General features: G+C 39.9%; 1 protein-coding gene across 1 annotated transcript in view; it reads right to left on the minus strand.

Annotated features, from left to right (window-relative positions):
- Window positions 1-26635, minus strand: part of LOC123022863 (histone deacetylase 9-like) — a 193530-nt gene that overhangs the window by 130070 nt on the left and 36825 nt on the right. The window contains exons 5-8 of the mRNA XM_044428959.1: window positions 21821-21876; window positions 21463-21550; window positions 6437-6556; window positions 6017-6114 (exon numbers count right to left, since the gene is read on the minus strand). Coding sequence (XP_044284894.1) covers window positions 6017-6114; window positions 6437-6556; window positions 21463-21550; window positions 21821-21876 — 362 coding nt within the window. The remainder of the gene's footprint in view (window positions 1-6016; window positions 6115-6436; window positions 6557-21462; window positions 21551-21820; window positions 21877-26635) is intronic.

Genomic DNA, 26635 nt, shown 5'->3' on the forward strand with positions numbered 1-26635 from the left:
TTTATGCAGCCTTAAGGCTGCAAAACCCATATTACTGTGGGGTTATTCATACTTCAGACTGGATGAAAAATGCATTGTCTGATATTACAGCAATTTGTCTCTCCTGGAAACTGAATGCAGGTCAGAATTCAATTTGCAATCAGAAATCTGCACATTTCTGAATGTGTTATCCATTTTGCAAAATAAAAATGTGCTTAAGAATATGTACACATTTGAAAAAATATGTAAGGTAAATGTGTATATTTCTAAAGTGTGCAACAGTGCACTTTAGTCAATGGGTACAGGATTACAAAATTGCTTACACTGGAAAAATGCACATGAAATTTTACACTCTGAAAAACACGTAGGAATGTTTGTGGGGGGAGAGAGCAAGCTTGCATAAAACTAGAAAAAATGAGACTAGTGGTTGAAATCAGAACCTGAATGAGATTGAGCTGGAGAGATTCTCCCATCTCTATTCAGATGTGTTTTTCATCTGAACCTTCATATACTTAGATGAAAAAAAAAAAAAACTAATAACAGTAAGCATTTGAACACCTACATCCTTTTCTGCTGCTTTGCTTGCACAATCTCTCAGGTGTACTTTGGGGGCCTCTTGTGTGGATTCCCTTCTCTACACGTAAAGTAGAAAAATTGTGGATGCTGTGAGAGGACATGTAGCAGAATATGCCTGGTCCCCAAAGAAAAATATAACAGCACGATATCATGGTCAGTGCAGCCAAGAAGCATAATAGCCATGGGTCAGATGATGCAGTAGATGGCCCAGACAGGGTGAGGGCTCTTGGCTTGCTCTGGCCCAAAGGCATTCTTGAGATAATCTTTCAGGGACCCTGTTTGTAGTTTGGTCTCTCCGGAGAGGCTCACCTGTACCCTGTCTTATAATTTTTCTGGTGCCAGGTGAAGCATTAATATGTAAGGTAACATTATTACCTTACATATTACCCACAGAATACTTGGGGGAATACCTTGATTCCCCCAGGTATTCTGAGAACTGACCTTAGGACTTTATGTACTCTATTCTGCTGTTGGTCTTAACCTGGTTTTACGATATTGTGTTTTTCTTTGGACCTAGTTTTATCTTGGTTTCATTCTGTGCATTCTTTGTTTGTTTTAAAGTTTGTACTGTATGTTTATATTATATTGAGCATTATCCAGAGAACTCTACTTGCTTCGGCTGTTTAGAAGTATATTAAGTACATAAATTAATAAATAAATAAATTCAGGCTGCCAGCCTCAGTTAGTTGCTCAAATTTTTTGTTCACATACAGACAGGAAGGGAAATTCAAATACTCTAGAGATAATAAACAGTCAACCTGCTCAGCATCAGAAACAGGATGGAGTAGAGTTCAGTTAAAATTTTTCACAATACATTCTTCCTGAGAACATTTCTAAGATCTATTTTTCTCTTCTTCCTCCAAAAAAAGAAGGGGAGTTTGTAGAACTTTCTCCAATTATGCCTTGCCATACTTTTTCCTGTCACCATTTCCCCCATGTGCCCCAGAATGATGCTAAGTGTGAAGGTGCGGAATGGCAGCCAGGCTGCCAACACAGTCGCTGCTGCTACTTACAGCAGCAGCCCGAGTCAACAACCCAATCCCTTAGGAAAACAAAAAGGGCAGTGCTAAAGCTAATGGTGAATGCTACCCCTGAGAAACTGTTGCAGGAGTTATTCTTCTTCCAGAGAAATTTGATGAAATATGTGTACCACCATTACCACCCACATTTCTCTGACCACTGGCAGCTGAAACAAATTTCCCCAATGTTCCTCGATTTTGTCTTAATGGATGACTTAATTTGGAGACTCATCATTAACTGACACCTGTGCTAAGTTTCCTGCCTCTTCAGACTAGATAGCATTAGCCCAACCTTCCTCCAGCCTCCAGCCTTCCAGATGTGTTGGACTGCAATGCCCAACATGCTGTTGGCCATGCTGACAGGGCATGATGGAACTTGCAATCCAACACTCTTGGTGGGCACCAGGCTGGGAAAGGGTATATTATAAAACATTTTGATAGCAATGTGGTTGAATGAAACACTGGATGTGTCCAGCTCAACTGAACACTTTTAATATCACATCCTTACCCACTGACTGTGGCTGACTGTGAACCAAGCCTTTAGGAGGTGAGAAAAGCTGAACTCCAGCACCAAACCCTTGGGCCAACTAAACCCCATGCTTTTGTGTGCATGCAGGCTCTGCAAAGATCTTGGCAAAGGATGAATAAAAGCATTAGACGAGGTATCATTTGAGGCTCACCAGCTTCGACAACATACCTTTAAGTAGTTGAATATTTGACTAGGTGTTTGCCACGATAAGCAAATGATGCATATAAAATCAAAGCCCATTTCACAGAAACAGTGCAAAACTGTGATTCTTGGCTATTTCTGTTTTTGGTACTAAACTTCAATTTCAGGTGTGTTATGTCTGCATTACAAAACCATCTCAAAACCGTGTTCATGGACCACCCAAGACTGATGGGGTGAGCGCCATGTGGGAAGCACTTTTTATAGAAGTTGTGGTACATTTGCAGTGCAGCAAAGGTATGCACTAGATATAACATTTGAAATTATAAGTTTTGATAGTGGTCCAGAAAGAAATTATTGGTTTCATTGTCAGTTGGAAAAGTTTTGAACTACAGCCTTTACAAACGTATCCTGATATTCTTGACCAAGCCATGACCAGCCATGACATGCGTGACTTCTTTAAGCACTTTCACTATATTGTTAGGTCAGAACTGGAGTTGTGCAACCACAGTAGCAGAAAACTGGGCACAAAGGCAAGGCCAGATTTAGTACCCTATAATAGGCATTATTTGGGTTTCATTTCCACCAGGAGCAAGGCCAACAGAAAGAAGGAAGCACAGCATTATATACCTATGGGATCTTTTCATAAGAGCGGCAATATTTAGTTGAGAAACAGATCAGACTAATGCAACAACTTTCCAAGAACCAGAAGCCAATAGACAGCAAGAAAAGGCTGCTTTTGTGAGTGAACTCCTTTGCCATTAGCCAACGCCTGAATCCAAATAGCAGTTCCTTTTGCCCGGAGGGAAGGAAGAAGGCTTTAGCAGAACTGTGTCATCAAATACTAGGAACCAAAAGTGAATGGCATTAACCTCTCCAGCTATAACTAAAGAACTGTACTATTTTGTGGATTTCAGTTGTACGCTGCACAATTCTAAGATAGCCAGTCTTGGCTGAAAAGCTGGGTATAAGTAAAATACAATAAGCAAACTTGGATCCAGGATCTGCCTCCTATTGATAAAAGGTCTTTCCTTATGGAAGGTGCTTCTAGGAGTATCCGCCCTTCCCTCTCACACCACAACTCACCCCATTCAGCACACCCTTTGTGTAGCAATTTCAAGGGGCTGGAGGGGCTGCCTGAGAACAGGAGTAGGGAAGTTAATTTCTGACTCCATGGTTGCATGTGTCTAAATTTGACTCCAACCTAAAAAATTGATTTCAAACCTTACAACTGGCTAAAGTGTCACTAATTAATCAGATGCCAGGGTTTTTAAAGGCTAATCATGTTTATTATGGGAAATTGCAAAATTGGTTAGTAAGAGGAACAATTTTAGAATAGGCATCCTTCACTCTTTCCTCTATAATGCCTTTCCACGGATGATATCTGCTGGAGCACTAAAACAAGGGAAATTACCCATAAACACAGAAAGGGTTTTTTGACTTCCTATTTCTTTGTGTGCAAGATACACACATATCGTCATTTAATTTATGTATCAATTGGCTAAAATTCATATGACTTACCAGGTAAAAATTTTTTACATGACAAAAGTGCTACTTTTCAGACATTTAGCTCCTGGCTCAATATATGTTCATTTAATGACCAGAATACACATGTTCCTTGTTAATGCAGCATTTCTGTTATGGGGATAGCACATTATCGGAGACCAGAGTACAGCAATATTTCCACCCATCTATTCCACGTAGAAGGCGTATTTGCTTGGTGGTCACTGAAACCCCTTTGCTGGCTTATTATGCAGTACATAAAATCAAAGCACGTTTTCCATGCTTGTGCCAAAAAGCCCTTAGAAGTCACAAGCCAGACAAGTAAAATAAATAAATAAATAAATGACTACATGACTACATGACTACACTAGGTGGATGAGGGGAGGATATTAGTCTATTGCACAAAAAGTAACAATAGGAGCACCTTAAACATTAGCAAATTGCAGTCACGCTCCTTATGTGTGTTTAGATGCAAAAAATCCCGCAACTTGAACCTGGAATTATAGGATGCCCCACTCCCCCCCCCCCCACCATCTATACTTGCACAGGATTGCACTCTCATTGTGGATTTAGTTTTACGGCCCAAAACCCACTTATTTGGATACGTGGATTTTGGTAGAAATTGTATCTGAGTCAGAAGTATATTAGAGCAGTGGTTTTCAAACTTTTTACTTCTGGGGACCAACAAAAATAGGGAGAAAAATTCAGGGACCATTGAGGAAAAAGTAAAAAAGCATTTATATAGTATTTTGTGTATTAGTTTTTAAATACCAAAAACTGGCAATTCTCTAAAATACCTAGAAACCAAGCAGTAAAAATGCTAATAAAAGAATAAACTACTGGATGAAATCAAATACCACTGAAAGTTTTAGAAAGCAATATTTAATTCAAAAAGGCTAATGTGAAAGCTACTGTTGCTTCTTTTCAAGAATACTCGACAGTCTTGGCTGCAGTATTGTTTCCGAGAGACGAAGTGCTGCACTGACATCCATTCTGTTTCTCTGTTTGGTTTTTATCAATGACAGGGCTGAAGAACTCTTTTCACACAGATATGTGGTAGAAAATATGAGTAACAATTTAATAGTTCCGTAACTTAGAGACGGATATTCTTTTTTCCAGTGATCTCCAGTGACAATGATCAAATTTTGTGTTTGGACACCAGAGTGAAATCAGAGCTCTTTCCTACCTCTGCTAGGATCAGCTGGGTTCCCCTGGTGATGGCAGCAGCGCTGCACAAGCAATAAGAGCAAAAACTGAGCTCAAGCTGCTCTGTAGCTCCTTCTCAGGGCTTTTTCTGCAGACCAGCAGGAAATTTCCTGCAGACCGGCACTGGTCCGCAGACCAGCAGTTGAAAACCACTGTATTAGAGGGATCTTCTCTTCTCAAGTAAGCTTCCATGAGTAGGCTATACATTGGAGCCAGTACTGCACCCTTCTCTCCCACCCCAATAGCATGTAAAACTGGCCATACTGAGCATGGCTGTCTGAAAAGGGGAATCCACATGTGTACATTTGTCCATGCACAGGCTCAGCCTGTGGAGCCCCACGGGGTTCATGATGCCACAGACAGGACTGGCAGACCCGCTGTTACTCTGCTTCTACTTGCTTCCCTATATGCAGAGGCTAACTTCTGAACATAGCAGAAATATCTCCTTTGTACATTTTAAAAAAATCAAACCAGGCATCTCAGATCTTAACATATTATGTGAAAGACGGTGCCATGAAAATCAGTTTAAGGACAGCGGTGGTAAGAATGAAGTTTACAATAAAGTTGACGTGGAAATAAGTTGCATGGGAATCCATGGAGCACAAATAAATTGTACTCTCTGTGTTCCCTGGATTTGAAACAGTCTTTCAGAATGCAACCATTTGAATTTTTAGACAGATAAAGTATTAGAACACCCACTATACCCCATAATGGGTAAGGAAAACTGTAGTGGTAGGACATTTATCCCGTATAAACATCCATAGGATCCCATGCTATTGCAGTTTACAGTCTGAAAAAGCATTCAACAATCTAAGCTTCTTTGCCACTGCTTCAGGCATTTAATGAGCATGGTTTTTTCCCCCTTGTGGGTGGCCAGTAATATTAACACTGACTATTTATTAACATCGTTGAAGTCTCAAAATACTACATAAGAAGACATCTTTTTACTTTAAGCATGTTCCACCATGGGTCATTTTATAGCTTTCAAGATTGCTGCAGTTCTAATTCTTGTAGGCTTCAGCCTGTTGCTTCTGTTTGGCATATTCAGAAGGAAACAAAAACCAACCTGTACGCTGCGAGGTACTCTGCATCTCCCATGGGGGGATCCAGGCCACCTGTCCAAGCAATATTTATATTATAACCTTCACCAGGGCCACTTCCAACCTAAAAGGAGCGGGAGAGGGGGAAAGTGCCAGAGGGAGGGTGGAGAGGAAAGGCAGGGAGTGAATCAAAATAAGAAAACATAGGAAAATGTCCTTTTGAAACAAACATCAAACGGCATGTCAAATCAACCCAGCCCTGCTTGACAAGGACTGTTCTGGGTTATGCACTTGTTCTAACCTGGTCCCCTGGTCCCAGTAGACTATTTGGTAATCTAGTGCAATTTAAAGTACCATTGGAGGATGAGAAAATTAGGGGTAATCATGCAATGCAATTATCTGAAAAGATACAAATAAAAATGGGGCTCTGAAGAAATAAACCCAACCTCATTTGGGGCTCCGCTGCCAGGGAAGAAGTTGCCTTCATCATAACGATGGAGGGAGACATACAGGATGCTGGGGTCAGCATAAAAAGCCTGCTGTGTACCGTTGCCATGGTGAACATCCTAAAGGGGAAAGAAAACAGATGACAAATGCAATCATGTCCAAGCCAGTGTGCTGAAAGCAAAGCCCCCTTTGCTTTCTCCTCTTCTCTTTGTCTCTCCCTCTCCCTCTCTCTCCCTCTCTCTCTCTCTCTCTCAACTTCTTTCCTTCCTTCCTTCCCTCTCTCCCCTTTCCACCCACCCTCCACCACCCCAAACTTCCTGAACTTTCAGGCAAATTACTCTTTAATACACTCATTTTTTAAACTGGCTTCTAAAAATCAGGAAACCACAGTGAGCATGCCCTTGAGACTCCAGATGAGCAGTCATTGAGAAATCCCAGTCCTTTTGTACAATTAGATATTATACACCGGCTCTTTGTACTCCTTGTCTCAGTGATGGAATCTAGCATCCTGTTTTATGGAGGAATTTTATGACTTATTAACTGCCAACAGTTCATAACCCCTCAGGCTTAATTAACTAGTCGCATTGGCCTTAAAAAAAGATGAATGTTTAAAATACAAACTAGCATTTTGAAGAAGGATCTATAGGCTACAGAGCATTTTTGCCATTCTTGAAAGAACACTAAACTTTCGTGTATTCATTGAATTGCCAAATTCTACTATTGAGGTCAAAGGGTTTGCAACCAGCTGAGTAAATTGGCTTCCTTGAAATGTTCAGTTCAGTTAGCAGTCCCTCAGCAGCAAGATCCACATCAAAAGGGAACCCAGATGCAGAAAAGACTTCATACTTTATGTTCATAAAATCATGACGGCCGCAGTTGACGATGTAAGAATATGATCTCATTAGCTTTGAGCAGCCTGATCCTCCAAAGGCCGCAAGTGCCATTCATCCTGTATGATATGTGCTGGCAGGGCACTCCAGCGAATGGCTGAGTTGCAAATCCTCTGGCAAAGTACAGCTGATGCGCCTAAAAGCTCCGTGCATTCCCTCAGCATGCATTTTCCCTCCGTACTCTTACATACACACTAATCATTAGCAGCAGCAATTTCTCTCGCACTTCTAAGCTGCAATGCTAAGCATGCTTTCCTTTGAAGTAATGCCCACTGAAAATCCAGAAAATCTGTTTAGGGTTTGAATGTCAGTGTGCAAAAGAACTTGTCAAGTCTCAGTCTGTTCGCTCACAACAGTCTTATGAAGAAGCCTCTATAAAACATGCTGTTCTTGCAGGTCCACCACCAGGATCGAAGGGAACTTGGGCATGTTAATGCTTGCCTTCTGGATGTTGTCGGTGCCACTCAGATGCCCCCCTTCACCCACCCAGCCAGCCACGCACGCACCAGGTGAGCATTTTGTTCAGTTTGAGTTTCGATTTAAAAAATGGCAGATTTCCTCATAAATGGAATAAAAAGAACTTGATTTAAAAAGTAAAAAAAAAAAAAAAAACAATCAATGAAGGGAGAAACCAAAACTGACAGACCAGGTCAAGGGCTTTGAGTGCTTTGCTCTTAAAAGTCTGGACTTGAATATCTGTGCATTTAACTATATTTATGGTGTTGAATTAGGGTTGCAAATAAAAATATGGTCCTCTCCATGCTGTGAAAAGCTTTACGTACTAGACCTGGCCAGCACAAAAGAGTAACAATTTTGTTCAGTATATGTATGTGTGTGCATATAAAAACTTAACAAAAATGGCAAAATTCTCCATAAAGTGGTTGGAAAGATTTTTTTAAAAAATGTGAAAGTCACTGATACTGACAGATACATTCAACCCAGGCAACCCCAATCATTTTGTTTCAGTGAATACTTTGGGAGTATATCTCAAAATGGCTGTCATGTGGGCTTGTCCATTCACAAAATGGCTGCCATGGTGTGCATGGTAAGTCACAAAAGACCCATTGCCCAGAACACAATCAGGTAAGACTAAAAGAAAAGTAACTTGTCCAAGAACCTAAGTCAAAGACAAATGTGGGAGCTGAATGAAAAGAAACTGACAGATTTATTTATCTCTACCCCACCTCAGTATCACCCTGATAGACTCAAGGAAGGCTTACCAAGGTGGTTACCAGAGGGGGATGGTCAAGATGGATGGGAATGACCAGTGGCAAACAGCAGCATGGAAAGGTGGCATGGCTCCACCTGGCACTGAGAAGAGAGATGCTTCCCCACCCTCACCTTGAAGTGGCAGGAAACAGGTTTCTGTGGCTCAGTGGACATTAGAGTCTGTGAATCTTATAAGTGAATCGGGGTAGAAATGAGTCAGTGGAAGGAGTGTAACACATGAAAGTTCAGGGGTGTGTCAAACGTGTGCGTTCACATGCTCTGTCACAATGGTGGCAAAGAACTGGGTGGCAAAGAACTTGGAGAAGTTTTGGAATCTTCCAAATGTTCTTGAAGAACTCTCCAATCTTGTAATCCTATTGTTTTCATAAGATCAGTACTAACGGTAGCTTTATCACTGTAGGAAATTAAATGATCATGTGAATTATTCATGCTGAGAATATGTTGAGGATACAGATACACAGATAAGATTTGAAAGACTAATGGCTGGTGATTGTTTAGGTCAGTAGTTACATATTTGGAGGCATGAAACACTTGGAGAAGGAATGAAGATCCAGCTCCTGAAAGAGATGATGCTTCAAAAGAGTCCTCGCAGGACTGAATATCCTATGACAGAAACTGTGATTCACAGCGGGGTTTTTTGGAGAAGACGGTTTTCTGACCAATCACTTCCAATGTGCTTGAGAAGAGAGAGTCAGTTTTTTTGTTCTTAAGATGACAATGTTTTTCTGTGCATGCTTTTAGGAAATATTCAAAGAGATCCTCTTTGATCACTGTATTGGGATTAGCATGCCAATCCACAGATCCTCACATGCAGTAGCAGGTGGTATCTACATGTACGAGAATCTTTTGATGCTCATCTGTGGACCAGATGATTGATGCTCCATTGAATTGGAGGAGTACTACTTCAAAAGATTGAGGAACACTGGCTGAAATGTTTAAATTATAATGTGACAAGGAAGATCACATGCTGATCATCACACTGAAACAAGACTTTTATTTCTATGCCTATGCAGGGCAATCAAATCATACTTGATGCTGTACTTAATTTTCCAAAAGTGAAGTACAGAACTATAAGTTAATCAGTTTACTGAACAATATACTTTTATTTCTCTTTTACAAATACCTGCTATCAATTTCACAAGGCCGCACACCAAGTAAAGAAATAAAGACCTAGAATTCTTGGATCACTTTCTTTCGCTCATTGTCATTAAATGCATTCCAGTCTTCCAAACAAATGAAATACAAGCGGTTCTATAACTATCTCTTCTCTGCTCAAGTTGGGGGACAATTTCAGTTATTTTGGAGCAATATAGAGATGAAGTTACTCAGCAGTCCTGTGGGATGTTTTATGAATCCATAATATTATTAGGTTATTATTGATATGTTCAAATTAACGCTGAAATTGGATTATATTATTTCATTAAGGAAAATAACTCCTGGGAAAGTAAAACCACAAAACCTATTTTAAGGATTTTAAAAATTCATGATGAACTCATTAGAATGTTCTGCAAAACCTGTTCCCAAGTAGCTGTAATGGCTGATTGTGCAGGTAATCATTGTAATATATCACAGAATGTCATTCAAAGATTTCCAGGTATACCAGAGTTGAATATAGTCCAGCTGCAGTTATTACTAAGAGTGTGTGTGTCACCAACTCTTAAAAATGTCAGTTCTTACAACATAGGAGCGATGTCTAAGCCACATAGGCCACAAACGTCTTTCAATAAAGGTAAAAGTTCAGTCAATATAATGAAAAGGTATGCTTGATGCAAAAGGGCAATCTTGTAGGAAACGGATTCAAATACACTACCTGGTTGCTTATTAAATATACTGGTGGCTCAAACTGCCAAAAAATGACCAAGGAGCCACTAATGCAAAAAACACACTGGATTAGAGCTGGATTTAGCCACACGCAGAGTAAACCAACAGAAATCAATTTGATCCAAGTTGGTCTCATGCATCTGTTAATAACAGCTAAATTAAGATCAGATCCTTTAATTTTGACATGCTTTGATTATCACTTGATAAACTGGCTCAGTTAATGGGCATTGCCCCCATTCATGTTCTGTGTTTCCTAGTTTAAATATCATCATAACCCTCCACCCATTGAGCCGGTATAGCAGAGGCATACTATATACTTGCTTACCTCTCTGCAGGCCCTGAAATTTTTTTTTAGAATAATCCTTTCCATGGACAGGGATAAAAAATAAACTGCCAATGCTGATAAAGCCTGCATACAAATTTACAATACAACCACACCTGGAATAGTAGGTAAAGCTCTAGTCACCGCATCTCGAGACCTATGTTGCCAAATTAGAAAACATGCAGAAAAGTGCAACCAAGATGATCAAGGGGCTGAGGAACTGCCCTGTAAGGAAAGGTAACCATGTCAGTGACTGTTTAGCTTTGGGAAAAGTGTGGTAGGAGGAGGCAGAATACGGGTGCCAAAAGGGATCAAAAATTGTGCATGGTTTGAAGAGAGTGGAATGAAATGGCCTACTCTTATGCAGATTTTGGGGCTTCGCTTTGTCCTTGGCAGGTTTGGTTTATAGAAAGAGAACTGTAAAAAGCAGGCAGCTGAAATTTGGGGGCACTGTTTACCTCCCTGTGAGCTAACAAGGTTAGATTGTCTGTGTCAATTACGCAAAATGTGAGTCTGGGGTAGGTCATTCAACCCTGGATGCCAGATGACTTATATACCTCTATCATGTCCCTTTTACTAGACTTGTTTCTAAGCAAACAAGCTCTAAGTTCTTGAGTTACTGGGAAGTATGTGGACATTCAAAAATGTTAAATGACTGTTGATATAATGAGTTAGACTGTTACACTGCAGTGCTACCAACACTCTTCCTGGTGGTGGCTCCTACAGGACACAGGTAGAGGGTTTTCCAATGTGTGTACCTGAGATACCTTAGAAACCAGGTATCAGGTTATCTGATCAGGCCTCGGCAACATAAGGCTGTGGCTGCATCTGACCCCATCATCCCAGCTACAATGCTGAACTTGGCACTGAATCAAGGATTTTTCTTTAAAGCTAGGTGCATTCTCTGTGTGCCTTAGTTTAAAGAGAAATCATTGTTTTGCTACTGTGCCACCAAATGACAGCAGCAAATTTGGTGGTGCAAAAGTTTATTTATTTATTATTTATTTATTAAAATATTTTTATGCCGCACCATTTGCCAAAGCCTCGGGGTGGCTCACAACAATTAATTAAAATAATTATAATCATTAAATTAAAAAATATAAACATTAGATTAAAAATACAAAAATACAATATAAAATAAGCCGCCCTGGCCAGATAAAATCCAATAATATTAACAGTTAAAATGCCACTTAAATAAAAAGGTTTTCGCCTGGCACCGAAAAACAAATAACGACGGTGCCAGGCAGAAAAAGTTGTTTCATTAACAGCATGGAAGAGTGTGGTCCCCAGTTGGTACCAAGTTGGGAAATTGGTTTCCCAACCCCAAGGCATGGCTGTTTGCTATTATAGATGCACTACTGATACATGTTTCCTTCCCTTTCCTTCTAAATTGATATCAGAATGTTACCAAAGAGAAATACTCTCAGATTCCTACCACTTAGCCCACTTTCAGGCAATGTACTGCAATGACCCATGGATTGTTGAACTAACACTTATGGAGTCCCCAGAAAGAATTCCACGCCTGTTCACCAATCAACAAAGATAGTACCCATGGTTCTGTGCAGAGAACCAGGGACTGATGCATATTTTATCCACAGGCAAAGTATGTAAAAACAAACACCTATTAAATATTTTTGTAAGCCATCCTGAGACTGCGGCAAAGGACGGCATATAAATGTTTTAATAAATAATAAATGCAATAAATTATTTTTAATAAGCTTGACTGCATTTGTTTCCATGGGGGAAAACAGTGTTTTTACACTGCCTGGAAAAGGCTCCATCCTTAAAGATGGCTTGGAAATAATTTTAAATGGAATATTAAATAATTCTTCCAACAAGTGGTGGCCATTCCCAGCCTGGTGCCCTCTAGATATTTTGGTCTTCAACTCCCATAAGCCCTAACCAGCATGTCCTTTGATCAGGAATAACAGGCATTGTAACGCAAACTATCTAGAGGCCAACAGGTTGCTGATATACTGTATGAGAAATTGTGATTTCCTGCTCCTTTCCAAATGTTTCAATAGTTCAAGAACCATTTTCTTGAACAAATGTCCAAATGGCTTCTTTTATACTTAGCTAGACTTGCTGGTCAATAAATTGTATCTACAATTTGGTATGTTCACCAAATGCTGAAGGATTATTTTGCAGACCTTAAATAAAAGCCATTTTTTAGAAAATTGTCAACTATAGAACTGATATGTTGAAATCCAATAGATTGCCACATGATAGAGCACTAGCAGGAAAATATAAACAACTGTAAAAAAGAAAAGAAAAGAGGGACATTGAATTCCCTCAATGAATGTTGTGATATAGGAGAGGATACTGCCATAGAACATTGCCCCAATCACTTGATATTAATGAGGGAAAGGGCTGATGGTAGAGAATATGTTATTAGCAAAGAGCAAATGCTGGTTCTAGTCATTCATCAATGCAATGTCACCTCTTTAGTTCAGCAAACAGTAAATCACAAAACCAACTAGAAAAGACTTATCATTCTTTCTACTTCATGGTCTTCTCATCCTTCTGAATTCACATAATGTCAGCTCTGTTTCCATACTTTTGGAAACATAGCTGCTGTCTCTTCATATTCTCTTAACATGAAGCCTCTTCCTAACTTTGACGAGTAGAAAGGCCAATCAAGTTATATTCTGGCTTTGAACATGATTGCAGATTTGCTTAATATCATGAGCAGATGCAGTTGAAAAGATTTTATGCTTTTATGTAATATTTGTTGTATTCTGAGTCTACTACGGACAAGTTCATTGTTTCTGTTTCATATTACCAAGATAGCCAACGCAGTACATTCATAATACAAGAGTCAAGGCATCATGATATCAGTATCTGAACAATGCAAACTACTGTAAGACAAGGTATGCTGTTCTAAGGCAAAAGGATTTTAGATATTTTGATAAAAGATTATAAGTGTTGGTTCTTTAATTTAACAGATTCTTGGTATTCTATGATCACAGATCAGGAAGTGAGTCATAAAAATATGGCAAGTTGATTTTATTTTTTATGAGTGCAAAATAGTAAGTTGTTTTTGTTCATTGTAATTATTTTAGGACAATGTTCAATTTCAGTGGTTGGCTATATGCTGATATATTAAACCCCCTCAATATTCCAGTTATAATGGTGCCTATTCTGAACACCGTTGTGTGTATTGGATAACAAATAACATCTATTATCCATATTTGTGTATCAACTTTATTAGCCCAACTCAAAGGTCACAAAAATGTGGCATCTTGGAGATGTTTAGATCTCTTGCTCAGGCAAGATGCTATAAAAAGCAGATTGGCCAATAGGAAGGAATAGATCAGTACATCTGAATCCTTTTTCAAAGTATGCTAAGAATGATGAGCAAGTGAAGAATTCATAAAGACCTTTAATAATATGTCTTCTGTTTTGGCTGCTTTTCAGTCAGTGCATTCGGTTGATCCTGGTTTTGAAAGATGCAACTGGGCTTCAGCTTATTTGCCCTCATCCATCCCAAAACTGCCTGCAAGTTCCACAGCCTCCCTAGGATAACTATGTAGAAAACAGAGGTAGAACTTGTTATACACATATTGATGACACTGCAGCCCCAAATCTGGGTAACTTCTCCTTAACCAAGCGCAATGGCATGATATAGAAGGTTACCATGCTAAGTGGTGTCAAAAGCTGCTAAGAGGTCCAGGAGAACTATTGAATTAACTAAATATTTAGATATCATCCTTCATTATCAAATCATAAGATCATATACAAAAGTCATTAAAATAGTAGGGTCACACTCTCCCTGGTCATTTATTTTTGAAAGCCACCCTTCCAGGGTGACCAAGGCTATTTCTGTCCCCAAACCAGGTCTGCATTCAGGCTGAAATGGATTCAGGACTACCTGAGTTTGTGAGGCTGGGCAATAACCTATCATAAACTGAGGTATCAACATTTGATGTTTTCAGGAGTGGCCTAACCACCACCACTTTAAGTGTGGTAGGCTGCATTTCCTTTCTCAAAGAAGCATGTATAACAGCTGTGAGATTAACTTTAGCAAAGGGAAAGTAAAACATGAATATCAATTAGGTGATTGGTACAGAGAAGTCTGGAATATAGCTATTAATGATAAATTAATGTGTGATATTAGAATAAAAGGCTATATAAATAAGAATAGTTTTAACATTATTTGGGACCATTTATGGACTATGTACTAATAAAAGGGAAAGGATTTGAACTTCCATGAGAATTACTGCAGTTTTGGAAGGTGGATGGAACTTTCTAAAAGAGCAAATGATTTGGCATGTATCTAGTGGTCCAGGTGGTGGGATGCATCTTTTTTTATATTATAGTATGATTTTAATTGTATTATTTTGTTTTATCTCTATTGAATTTTAGCTGTATGATATGTTTTTGTAAACATTTACTAAAAATAATAAAGAATAAAAATCAGAGAAGCATATATTACTTCTGAGAATCAGATTCCCTGCCCTGCCAGACTTTAAAAGCCAAAATGATGAAAGATTTAGGATGCAGAGGTAGGCTCCAAGAATCTTGCCCATGGTCTCAGGTTATATAGGCTGAAAAGCATCCATAATAATAGGACCAAGCAATGTTCTAAGATGTACTCATCTTAAAAATGGGGAAGCTAAATCAGCATAGACACAATACATTCTACTGACAAATTGCAATGAAAAATGAGCATAGCAAGTCATCAAGTATTCTGCACTCTGGAACCTGGCATCTACATTAAGAAGGTCTTACACCATGCAAAGCATCCCTGCTGTTTCCCTATAGCAGTTCTATATGCTTCTTCTAGTATTGCTACAAAAGCTGCAATCTTTTATTTACTTACCTGGGAAAAGGTATCATTAGATTTAGTGGGCCTAATAGGTCTAAGAAGACATACAGGAGTGCTCTGTACAACAAAGGCACTGTTTGTTCCATTGAAACAAATACTGTTCTAAGTCTTTTCTAATAAATGATTGCAAATGCACACATTTATTTCCATCAACTTTGCAAGAGTGAAAACTAGGGTATATATATTTGCAATAATTCACTAGCTCTATGGCTGGGCAGTTGTTGCACAGTACCTGATAGCAAGAACAATGGGGAGAAAGTAGCCAATGAAATTCATGCACAATTATATCCAAAGGCTTTCAAAAGCAATGTTAGAATATATTGAGCACCATTCTGAATAGTGACTTGTGGACTCAGGATGGTCCTTCTCAAGGAGGAGGAGGGTGGGGAGGGCTGCTACAGGGAATTTGGGATTTACAATTGAAGGACAGAGAGGTGTGTGCCACCCTCTATGAAAAACCCTCTGGAGTATGACAACCATTCCCTCAGATCCTGCTAGCATTTTCTATGCACAGGCAGGAAGAGCCAACCAACCATGATCACTTGTTGCTGGCAGGAGAGAAGAACAAACACCATGGCAACCAAGGATACCGAAATTCTCCAGAAAGGGCTATCTATGAACACAAGTTATTGCTCAGGGGCCAAGCACATGCTTTGCATACATAAGTTCCCAGATTCAACACCAGTACCTCAAGGATGGAAAAAAAATCTATTTAAGCTCTGGAGGATGGCTGCCAGTCAGTGTCAACCATACGAGGCTTAGATGGTTTGATTTAGTGGCCCAGTACCCACATAACTAGAAGGTACCATGGTGAATTCTTGTTACAGTGCTAACCACACTTTGGAATATTTGAATAATACCTGTGATCCTAAAACAGCCCATGATATTTGGGTGACTTGTTGACCACGTCAACAACTCATCTTCACTGGGTTCACACTGGGTTCACAACAAGCTATAACACATCCCTGTTGTGGCTCAAATATTCAGAATGGCAGCAGCTGCAACAAGAAGCCATGTGGGGAAATTCACCCATGGAAGCTTTTAATCACATGTAAATCAGCTCAGCATAAGGGAACAGCCTAAGCAATTTGTTAGATCTTTGGTCTCTAAAGGATATACAAGAATAGGCTTTGGGGCCGTAACACATAGGACATAAAGTAGCTAAAGATACCAATTAATGGGCACAATTTTCCACAGCAGACAGAGCCATTGATGGGAGAAAGTAGAAAGTGAGGAAAGTGTTACAACTTTTTACCAGGAACCTGGCAAGAGGTTGTTTGGACCCTCATCATAAATGATGTTAAATCAAATCGTAGATGCTCTTCCCATGCTGTTTATACTCATTTTTCTGAAATGCTTAATTGTACATTAGTTTGTTGTTTTAGGGCCGTAATTATTCTGTTTTGTTTTTTTTAAAATAGGTCACATCATGATCATTAGCTGGATTAGTGTACAATCTAGCCAACGCTGTCACAGTCATGAGAACTCTAATAGTTATTTTAGTTATTTAGCATATTATGAGGAACACATGTGCATCCTATCCTCAGCAGTTAATGCTGTTTGGTTTTTCAGCATGTAAACATCAAAACATTCCTTCCAGATTGCAATTTACATTTTTTAAAGGAATAGTAAAAGCTCAAGGAGGGATGGAGAACCTGTAGCTCTCCAGATGTTGTTGGACTACAGCTCTCATCATCTTTGATCCCTGGCCATGTTGAATGGATTTGATGGGAGTTTGAGAGCAGCAACTTCTGGAAGGACACAGGTTTCTCACCTGAAAGGGTCAGAAACAAGGAAGCAAGTTGAAACTATCCGCCTTCAGTTTATTTTTCAATGCTCATTATCTCAAAATCTAGAAGATAAGACAGTTCCAAGGCTGACTCAAATGTTTTATATTTGTTGGCAAGGATTTCAGAAATTAAAAATAAAAATAAAAATCACTGCAACAAAAGCCCCAAATGCAGCTTGACATCTCCCATTTTCATTAAAATATGCACATAAAGTGCATGACTATAGATGCAAATTACCCACTTCCATACAATTCATTATCCTGTTTTGATGTTATCCTTAGAGTTGAAAGAGAATATCCCCTGTTTGCTCCACTCTTTGTTCTGGACCGGGACCCTGAGCCCATGTTTTACAGAATGAGGGGCTTGAGTTATGCTGAGGGAGATGCCCTAAACAGAGGAAGAACTGTGGAGCTGCATGTTTATGGATCAACTGGGAATCCCAATCCACATTTGATAATTTCAGTATGCAACAAAGAACGGTCATTATTCCAGAGTTCCCTTCAGAGTCAAATGCAAGAGAATCACACTTAGGAAGCGGCCATGGGGCCACGCTGCCAGCCATGTCCCAAGGTCACACAGTTCCCCAGCCCCTCCTTTGGTATTCAAGCACAAGGCATAGACATCTAATGAAAGTTTCATATAGAGGTCTCACAGATGCCTATGCCTATGCCTATGCATGGCCCTTGTGGGCAGAGCAAAGGGGATGTGTGTCCTCAGGTCTTTCTACAATTGAGGCACTTTCGCATGAATCACGCATGAAGAGGGTTTAGATAATCCAGCGTAGAAGATGCTTAGGAGGTGTTTATATGGCACACAGAACTCACCACCCCTGCAGTTAAATAGGAAATTTAACATGGCACCAAGTGATCCTGTACTCATATTATACCATATTATAAACACAGAAATGTTTTAAATAAATAAATAATAAATAATCTGCGTAAGCAAGGATCATTCCAAGGTCCCCTCTACTAATAGAAAACAGAGCAATGCTGGTGGAAGAAGATGACAACACAGCTACTGCAATATTGTTGCTCTGGTGGGATGCATACAGATATCTTTCCTCAGGATGCATATACAGACACACTGCAGCTGAGGCTGTCCCAGACTTCCCTACTCTCACCACCTCCTTTTTGGTTTACACAACTGCACACTGGAGGACAAGATTCAGACTAATTTTTCAGTCAATAATGGAATGGTGCAATACCATGAATATACAAGAAGCAATTCAAGTTCTGTGACCTCATATATCAAGATGGATTGCACCACTCTGTCCTCAGCTCTACGGAAGGTAGAGCACACAAGTGGGTACCTTGCCCAGTCAGCAAGCAGCCGCAACTCACAGCCAAATGAGCTTCCCTGGGACCTCTATAGACTCCCTGATTTGTGGATCAGATAGAAACACTAGGAACCCGCACATCATGGCTGCAGATAATACACTAAACTCATTATGAGCCACAGGGGTCTCAATATAGCAGCAGAACTCTGCCCTCAGGGATTATGCAATGATTAAATAGCCCTTGATTTGATATAGGATTATGTGAGGAGTATTTAACCTTCACATAAGACCCCTCTCCCATGGCCAGATTCAGATGACACACCATAATCTTATTGACAATCACATATTGAAAATGGCACATGGCACATGCCACAGCTCATCATGGGTTTAAGCAAGCCTGGTGTATTGTGTGGACTGGATAAAGGTCTTCCCTCCTTCCTGCAATGCGGGTAAACCAAACACTAGCCTAAGAGTCTTCAGCTGTTTTATGGCCAGAGTCCTCCATCCCACCCCCCCCCACAATGCCTCAGCCTGGGGAAGGGTTTGCAATTGACCATGGCAGGACTCTTGCAGACTATCCTGTCCAGTTGCCCCATTGCCTAACTGGGGCAGAATGGCTGAACCATGGACAGGGGCAGGTGTAGAGATAGAGAGGAGGAGCAAGTAGCAGTCACTGCAGCTGCCTAAGAGGGTGAGGAGTGGCTGGTGGTGCTGGTGAAAGGATGAGTTGGTGGGTGCCATTTGCTGATCTATCTCAAGCAGCAAAAAGCCTATGCCAGCCCTGACAAGACTGAATACTGCCTGTAGGACTGGAAAAGGTGTGTCAAAGGCTGGATCCCTGGAAAGCCACCATTTATGAATCTCTCTTCTCTATAGACACAGAGTTGTTCTGTGGAAATGGAGGTCTGGGTTATTCGGCTTACAACATCTAAAATCATTGCCTAAAAAGGCATGTTTCACTTCCAAACCATCATTTAACTACAACCTTTAGAGCCACGTTTCCTCTTTCGTGTTGCAGTGCTCTTTCCTGCTAAATTGCTATAGTTCCCTTCTCATCTGCCACTTGCAATTTCTGTCCTCCCTCAGGCATGGGGTCCACACACAGGCACTTGCACAATTGTGTTGCATGAATCCCAGCAGAGCTCCCACCGTGGGATTTGAATCCTTCTGCAGGGGAATCCATGGCCTTTCCATGCATGCCTCTTCCTTCTCTGGCCCTGGTTGTTTGCCTGGCAAAAGAGTAGCTGTTTTCAAGCTGTTGTGACAGCCTATGCCTGGCAGGAATTTCGGAATTAGTTCCTATACTTATTAGGAGTAACCATTCTGTCCCAAGGATGATGGGCAGTACCAGGAGCCATGTAAGTTCTCTATAGCTGCCTGGCTGTACATAGCATGTGGTTGGCAGGTATTACTGAGTGGCAACATGGGGTTGTTCATCCAAAGTTGTTGAATTATGCTTCTGTTGCATAGCTAATGCAGATTTGGGGATAGGAGGGCAGGTAAAAATGCAAAAGGTGGCCAAAGACAAGGAATTTTCCTGTCTGTCAATGTTAGCACATCAGTTGTTTTTCCCCCCCATAGCCGTTACTGTGCTCTTGCATCTGCTGCTGGTTGCATATAGGGTCTCAGCCACACTCTGTGGCAGCTCATTCTGCTATGGATGCCACTGAGCGTAGCAGGACTATGCGATTAACCTGTCAATTGCCAAACACTGCGGGAAACTATTTGTCCCCTTTCCCCCACTTGACTGTACACAACATCAACTATTCTTGAACATTATCCTAAATTGTTGCATTCAGATTCAATGCATAGTTCCCTTGCACCATCTTTGATATTGTTATACATATTCCACCAGAGGAAAAAGTGCTAAATACTAAGGCCTAAATACTAAGATTTAATTATGAGTGCCAATATGAATAAATTTTAAACCATTAAGTCCATAGTGTAAAAAAATCTTTAACCTATTTTGTCTTTAAATCTTTTATCACCTGCAAAAATTAATTAAATGCAGATGTACCAGGTTAGGTTTAGATGCCAGGGTTCATTTCCTGTCTATGCTTTTTCAGTCAACTTATTACACCTCCTCCTGAAGTGCAGGCAAAACAAAAATGGTACTCATAAATCAACCACCAGCTTCTCCTTAAGGCTGTGTATGAAGTTGGTCCTTAAGTAGGAGGCAAAGCTCAATTCATTATTCACCAGCAGAATGTATAGACAACATGCCAAATGACAACTGCATTTGAACCAACCATTTGTTTGAAACCCTAGTATGCAGTAAAAGATAAATCTAATCCACACAGGCTGACTTTTGTTGTTATTAAATTAGTTTTCCTGCATGAAAGTCATCCTGTATTGATATATAGAAGATTTGGAAACCTCTTAGAAAAAAAATTAGCCCTTGTTGACTTGCTTTAAGAATATTTGAGTTGCATAACTGGCCAAGTTATTATCAGCTTAAGCAGGAAAGCCAAACTGGTTACCAAACCAAAGCCACATAATTTAACTATTTCAAATTTATATTCTGTAGGGAAAAGTAAACTTGGGTACTTGTTGGGTCATTTTAATAGTGGAAGTATCAATTCATTTAAGGACCATAAAAGTCACCCTGATCTGCGCCTTCTTCTCATTAAAATTGCAGTTAACGCCATTAAAGTGAAACATACATGTTTATGGTTTCAGTCCTCCTGCCATCCTGGATTTAATGAGTTCCCAAATTCAGAGGAAAAACACACACCTTTATTACTTCTAAGTATTAAAGGCAAGAAAGCCTAACATATAAAAGAAAAATACAGAAGTTTTTTCTTCCTCCCCCCCTCCCAACTTTTATCTATATGGACTGAAATGATGGCGCTTGCCAAGAATACATACCAGATCTACAATCAATATCTTGCCTATATTTAGCTTGTCTCTCAAGTATTTGGCAGTAATTGCAACCGAATTAAAAAAGCAGAACCCCCTGTGGAATAGAGAAGAACAGAAATTTTACAAAGCACATCGGTCAGGAAAACAGTTATAAATAATGTTCAGGGCATTTGTGCATGCGTGTGTGTGTGCGTGTGTTTTTAAAATGCTATATGATCTCTGAGACCATAAATCTGCTTCTGGAGTACCTCGAAAGCCTTTTCAGTCATCTGCTAACAATTAGAGCTCCTCAGAGACATGCACAATGCAGGTGATTGCCAGTAACCCTAGCGCTCCAAGATGGGCAATATTCCCTGGTACTTACATGGCTGTTGACTCTTCAGCATGATGGCCTGGGGGCCTTACAACAGCAAAACCATTCTGCAAGAACAAGATAGGTTTTCAATTACCAAATTTTAAAAAAAGAAGAAGAAGGGCGGGCAGAGGGGAGAAAGATCTCTCCTGCCTTTCTAGGGAGCAAAGAGAAGCAAGCAAACAGATCAGAAATTATTAAAGGCCACAAAGCGCCATGTTCTGCCCTTGGTGGGCTTTTCTAAACAAGGCTGCTACGTGTTCATTAATCCACTGTATCTAGTTTCAGTTTTCTTGTAGAATTGGGATCCAAGCACTACGTAAGGAGATTCTTTTCCTGCTTTTCCTCTACATGACCTCTAGATGGCAACTGTGGTCTACCCAAGTAGCACAAATAGAAAAGCAAAAATGCAGTTTCTTTCATTCTTCTAATTAAATACCACAATTTCTTTGCTCTGCTTCTTTTCCAGAAGTACTCTAGTTATAGAAGCAAGACTGGAGAGTCATGTCTAAAGAATCCATAAATAATCATAAGAAAGGAACAGCAATACCTTATGTAGAAAAGCCCACCATTGCCATTTAACAGATTTAGGTGAAGCAATGCATTGGAATGCAGCAATAAATATCTTGCTCTATAAAGGAATATGAGCAAAGTCAATGTCGCAATAATCCATCTCTTTAATCATGCTGTTGGACTCGAGCTTACATAGTCTTGACCTTTGGTCATGTCACCGGCGGCTGATGGGAGCTGGAATTCATCAATGACTTCAGGCCCACAGATTTCCCTGGACTATGGTGTGTGTCTGTGTGTGTATACAAATATAAACGGATTGGATATAGATATGTCATGCTTAGATACAGACCCGCTGAAATCAACAGGGCATGTAAGTTATTGAAATCAATAGGACTACCCTAAGCATGACTAAGTGCATGCACATTTGTATAGAAAGACACCAACCTCAACAAGTCTAAGACATTCTTCTAACCTCAGTATTCTTTTTCCAACAGTAGCTAACCAGATCCATCCAAAAGTTCCCAGAAGAGCATGAAAGCCAATCCCTATTGTTTGACTCCAGTATCTGTTATACTGCTTCTGAACATTGGCTTCCATCTTTCTATCATGACTGAAATGCCTATTCACAGATCTATTTGGCACTGCCTGCAACCTAAGGCTCCATTGGGCACACAGAGCCCTACACAAGGAGGGGGCCGTTCATTCTTTTTCATGTCAGAGAATAGTTCAAACATTTACACTCAGTGGCTGAATTCACACATAACAACAAGCTGTGCTGGAAACTACGCAGGCATAGCTTGTCATTGTGTGTGAACCCAGCATCCTTGGTGAATCTCACATGCTTGGTTTCCATGAAACCACATGGAAAAACAAGGGCTTGTTCTAAGATTTCCATGCTTCACCAGGGCTTATCATCAAGGGTGACTCCAGTTGCAATATTTTCATGTGGTTTTTACATTTCTGCCAGTGAGTTTATTTATTTATGAAATTGTATGCCGTTCAATTACTAACGTCCCTGGATGGCTAACAGCATTAATAAATTGACGACCCACTCTGGCTGCAAATACAATAATAAAATTCAATATTAAAACATATTAAAATATTGATTAAATAAAAAGGTCTTAACCTGGCGCTGAAAAACATTTGACGGTGCCAGGCGGACCTCTCTGGGGAGCACATTCCATAGTTGGGCAAAAGTTTGGTGGCAAAAGCAGCTATGGCTCATTCCAGCCTGTATTTTCACTGTCCCATTCTGCCTAGTAACTGCTGAGGCAGCTGCAGCCATGCTCTGATTGGCTATCTCCACATTCCCTATCTTCCCTGATGCCCAGCCATGGAGATGGGATCTCACCAGCATTGCCTTCAGCAGCAGAGGCCATGGAGACAGTTATGCTTGGTGACCCTGCCTGGTTGCTCTCCTGTGCTGATCTCAGACCACTGGCCATGCTAGTTGAAGTGTATCAATCTGTAGTTCAAAACATCTTAAGGGCAGCAGATTGCCTACGCCTCATCTTGGTGGTGGAGCCTCAGATTTAGACTACCACTGTAGAGATAAGGCATACTTCTGAGTAGACATGCCTAATAGTGTACTGTTAATGTGTGAGTTCTATCAACATTCATTATGTTGTGCTCTCAAGAGAAGGATGCTCTTCAATCCAGCAGACACAGAAACCCTGGACTGCATGGATTCCCAAATTATCTCCGTGCATAAATTATAAGTACATGGGGAAAGCCATATTAAGTGAAGCTAAACAATGCACAGCAAGGTAGCAGCATAATCTGTTAGATCTAGAACATGTATATGGTAGACAGGGGAGAAAATCAGAGGGCCATCTTTAAGACAAAATTGAGTGAAGATGAGATTACTCAAATATAAACAAATTCAACATTATTTTGTCCTTTTATTAATATTCAGTTACCTTGGAAACACTGACTTTTCCTTTTTTGCACAAAGAGGATAATAAACTTTCACATACAAAAAGGTCATTGGGGAGATTAGAAGAAGAAGAATGATGGACATTCCATATTTCAGTAGACTATAAATCTAATTCAGAAGCCTGCTAAAGCTTGCAACTTTATTGGATCTCTCAAGTCATTTTATAACACTCAATTTGGACATTTTATAGAAGGTTTTCATACAGAACAGCCATCAGAATGTTGTGCTTTTTAAGGAATACCTCAATCTACTGATGCACTGCAATGCACCTCTTACACATTTCTATTCCCTCCCAGCACACTGTGAAGCAAAGGAAAGACCTATAAATCTTTGCTAAATTATTGCTGCCCAGAAACCCAGGGTAGGTAGCAGACATGTAAACAGTCTTAACTGATAAGGAACCTACTGTTAACCATCTGCTGACTGTATATCTCAAGATTAATGAGAAATAATTATTTTGTGTTTATGAGAGAAGAGTAACTGAAAGTTTGACTCATCTTCTGTGTAAGTCTCCCATCATAATAAAAAGTCAAAAAGGTCGGTGTCTGCCCTGGACCTGTGTCATCATCAGAATTGCACAACCATTGAAAAAGCATCATGTAAACCTGTTTTCTCTATCTCTTTCACTCTCTCATAGGGAGAGAGAGTAAATAAAGTCTCATAAATTTTGCAAACACAAACTTCAGATATAGATGCAAATTTATAAATAATAAATTTAAATGGAAATGCAAAACATTTTACCATAGCTGGTAAGACTGCAGCTAGGTGATCTGTGGACCCGGCTTAGTCTGCTGTGCTACCAATTAATAGAAAATTCTGCTCTTCTTTTATCTTTAAATTTAGATGGAGATGGACAGCCCTTCCCATAGACTCCCATAGACTCCATATGGCATAGAGGATGTCTTCAAACAGAGCAGGCATAAGGAGACATCAAACTTGTGAGATGCTCTTTATTGTATCTACTTGTTCTCTGAGGTACACCAATTGGAGACAAGTGCCTGCACAACTGCTATAGTTGAAAGTCAGAACCCTTGATAACCTGACATTGCTTGACAACCACTTGTTCAAGCACCTTGCCCAGGAAGAGGCATGAGCCACCAATGTATTGGTTTAATATCTTCCGGGTTCAGACATCTTTTTCTCAGGATTGGTTGCACTCCTACTTCCTCCAAGAAGGCTGGGTCCACCCATTCTCTTAACCTGCTAAACCCTACCAATCATCTCTTGCTTAATCAATATGGTAAAGGTACCTGTGCCACACCTGCTCAAGCACATTCTCCATTTAGTTTATCATTTTTATAAGGTCTGCTGTTTTGCATGAACTTTGTGCCTAATACAGGACTATATTTAGATGTATCTCAGGTGGCAAGTGGCTCCCAAAAATGAATACAGCGTTTTTGAAATTCTCAGTACTGAATACTTTGGAATGCAACAACAAAATGTGTCTGATTGTGACATCTGGGTTTGTGATACACACACACACTTTTAATGTGTAAAATCTTGTATCTAAGCAGGTTAGGTGTTTAAGAAAATAGCTAGGCATGACAGCAAACACTATAATACTGCTTTATAATCTTTCCTGTTCCTTTCAAACTTAATATAAATGAATACAGCTGACATTCCCTGTTAATGACTGGTGTATATCCAGTAAAGGAAAGGCTATCCTCTCCAAGTTCCATTCAGTTTGATGTCTGTGACCATCTATAAGCCTGAATTAGGTAAGCATGCTGAACCAAATCAAGTGAATGCCATACAGATTTCAAACTTCCTTCACAATACAAAACTACTAAATACTATACAAATGCGAAATCCATTTCAAAATGGATGAATGTTGATTGGTTCAATTAATGGCCGTTCATATTTGGGCAACCAATTAAGTCAAGGATTGTTTCCCTTCTAGCTGACTCTATGGCTTACTGCTCTATACCACATGCTATTCACATTTTATCCATTCTCATTTTTATCATAGTTGAATCTTTGGATCAACTCTTTGTCATTATTGAAATACAGTTTTAGTTGTCAAAAGAATGTCGAAGTCACCCATTGCATTGTTTTCTGACTAGCTTTCGAAGAAGGTCTTCGGCTATCTCAAGATCATCATCATCTATCATGCAATTTTTGGCATGGGGTCCATAGTATGCCCTCAATAATAAATTACTTTTGGGGCTTGTCATTTCCATGCACAGCAGATTGCTAATCATTTTAAGTATGTATGTAAGACTTTACTCGTTGGCAATTGTTCATTTCTAGGAAAAGTTTGACAATTCCTCTGGCCACCAAATCTGCATAAAATTGTCCCATATTATCAGGATGGAGTGTGAATTCATTTATTTGGGCAATACTGAATACCAGACAGTGATCTCAGAATAGTGGGTGAA

This window comes from Varanus komodoensis, unplaced genomic scaffold, assembly GCF_004798865.1.
Source record: "Varanus komodoensis strain SLA01 unplaced genomic scaffold, ASM479886v1 scaffold2, whole genome shotgun sequence".
Taxonomy (NCBI): Eukaryota; Metazoa; Chordata; class Lepidosauria; order Squamata; family Varanidae; genus Varanus; species Varanus komodoensis.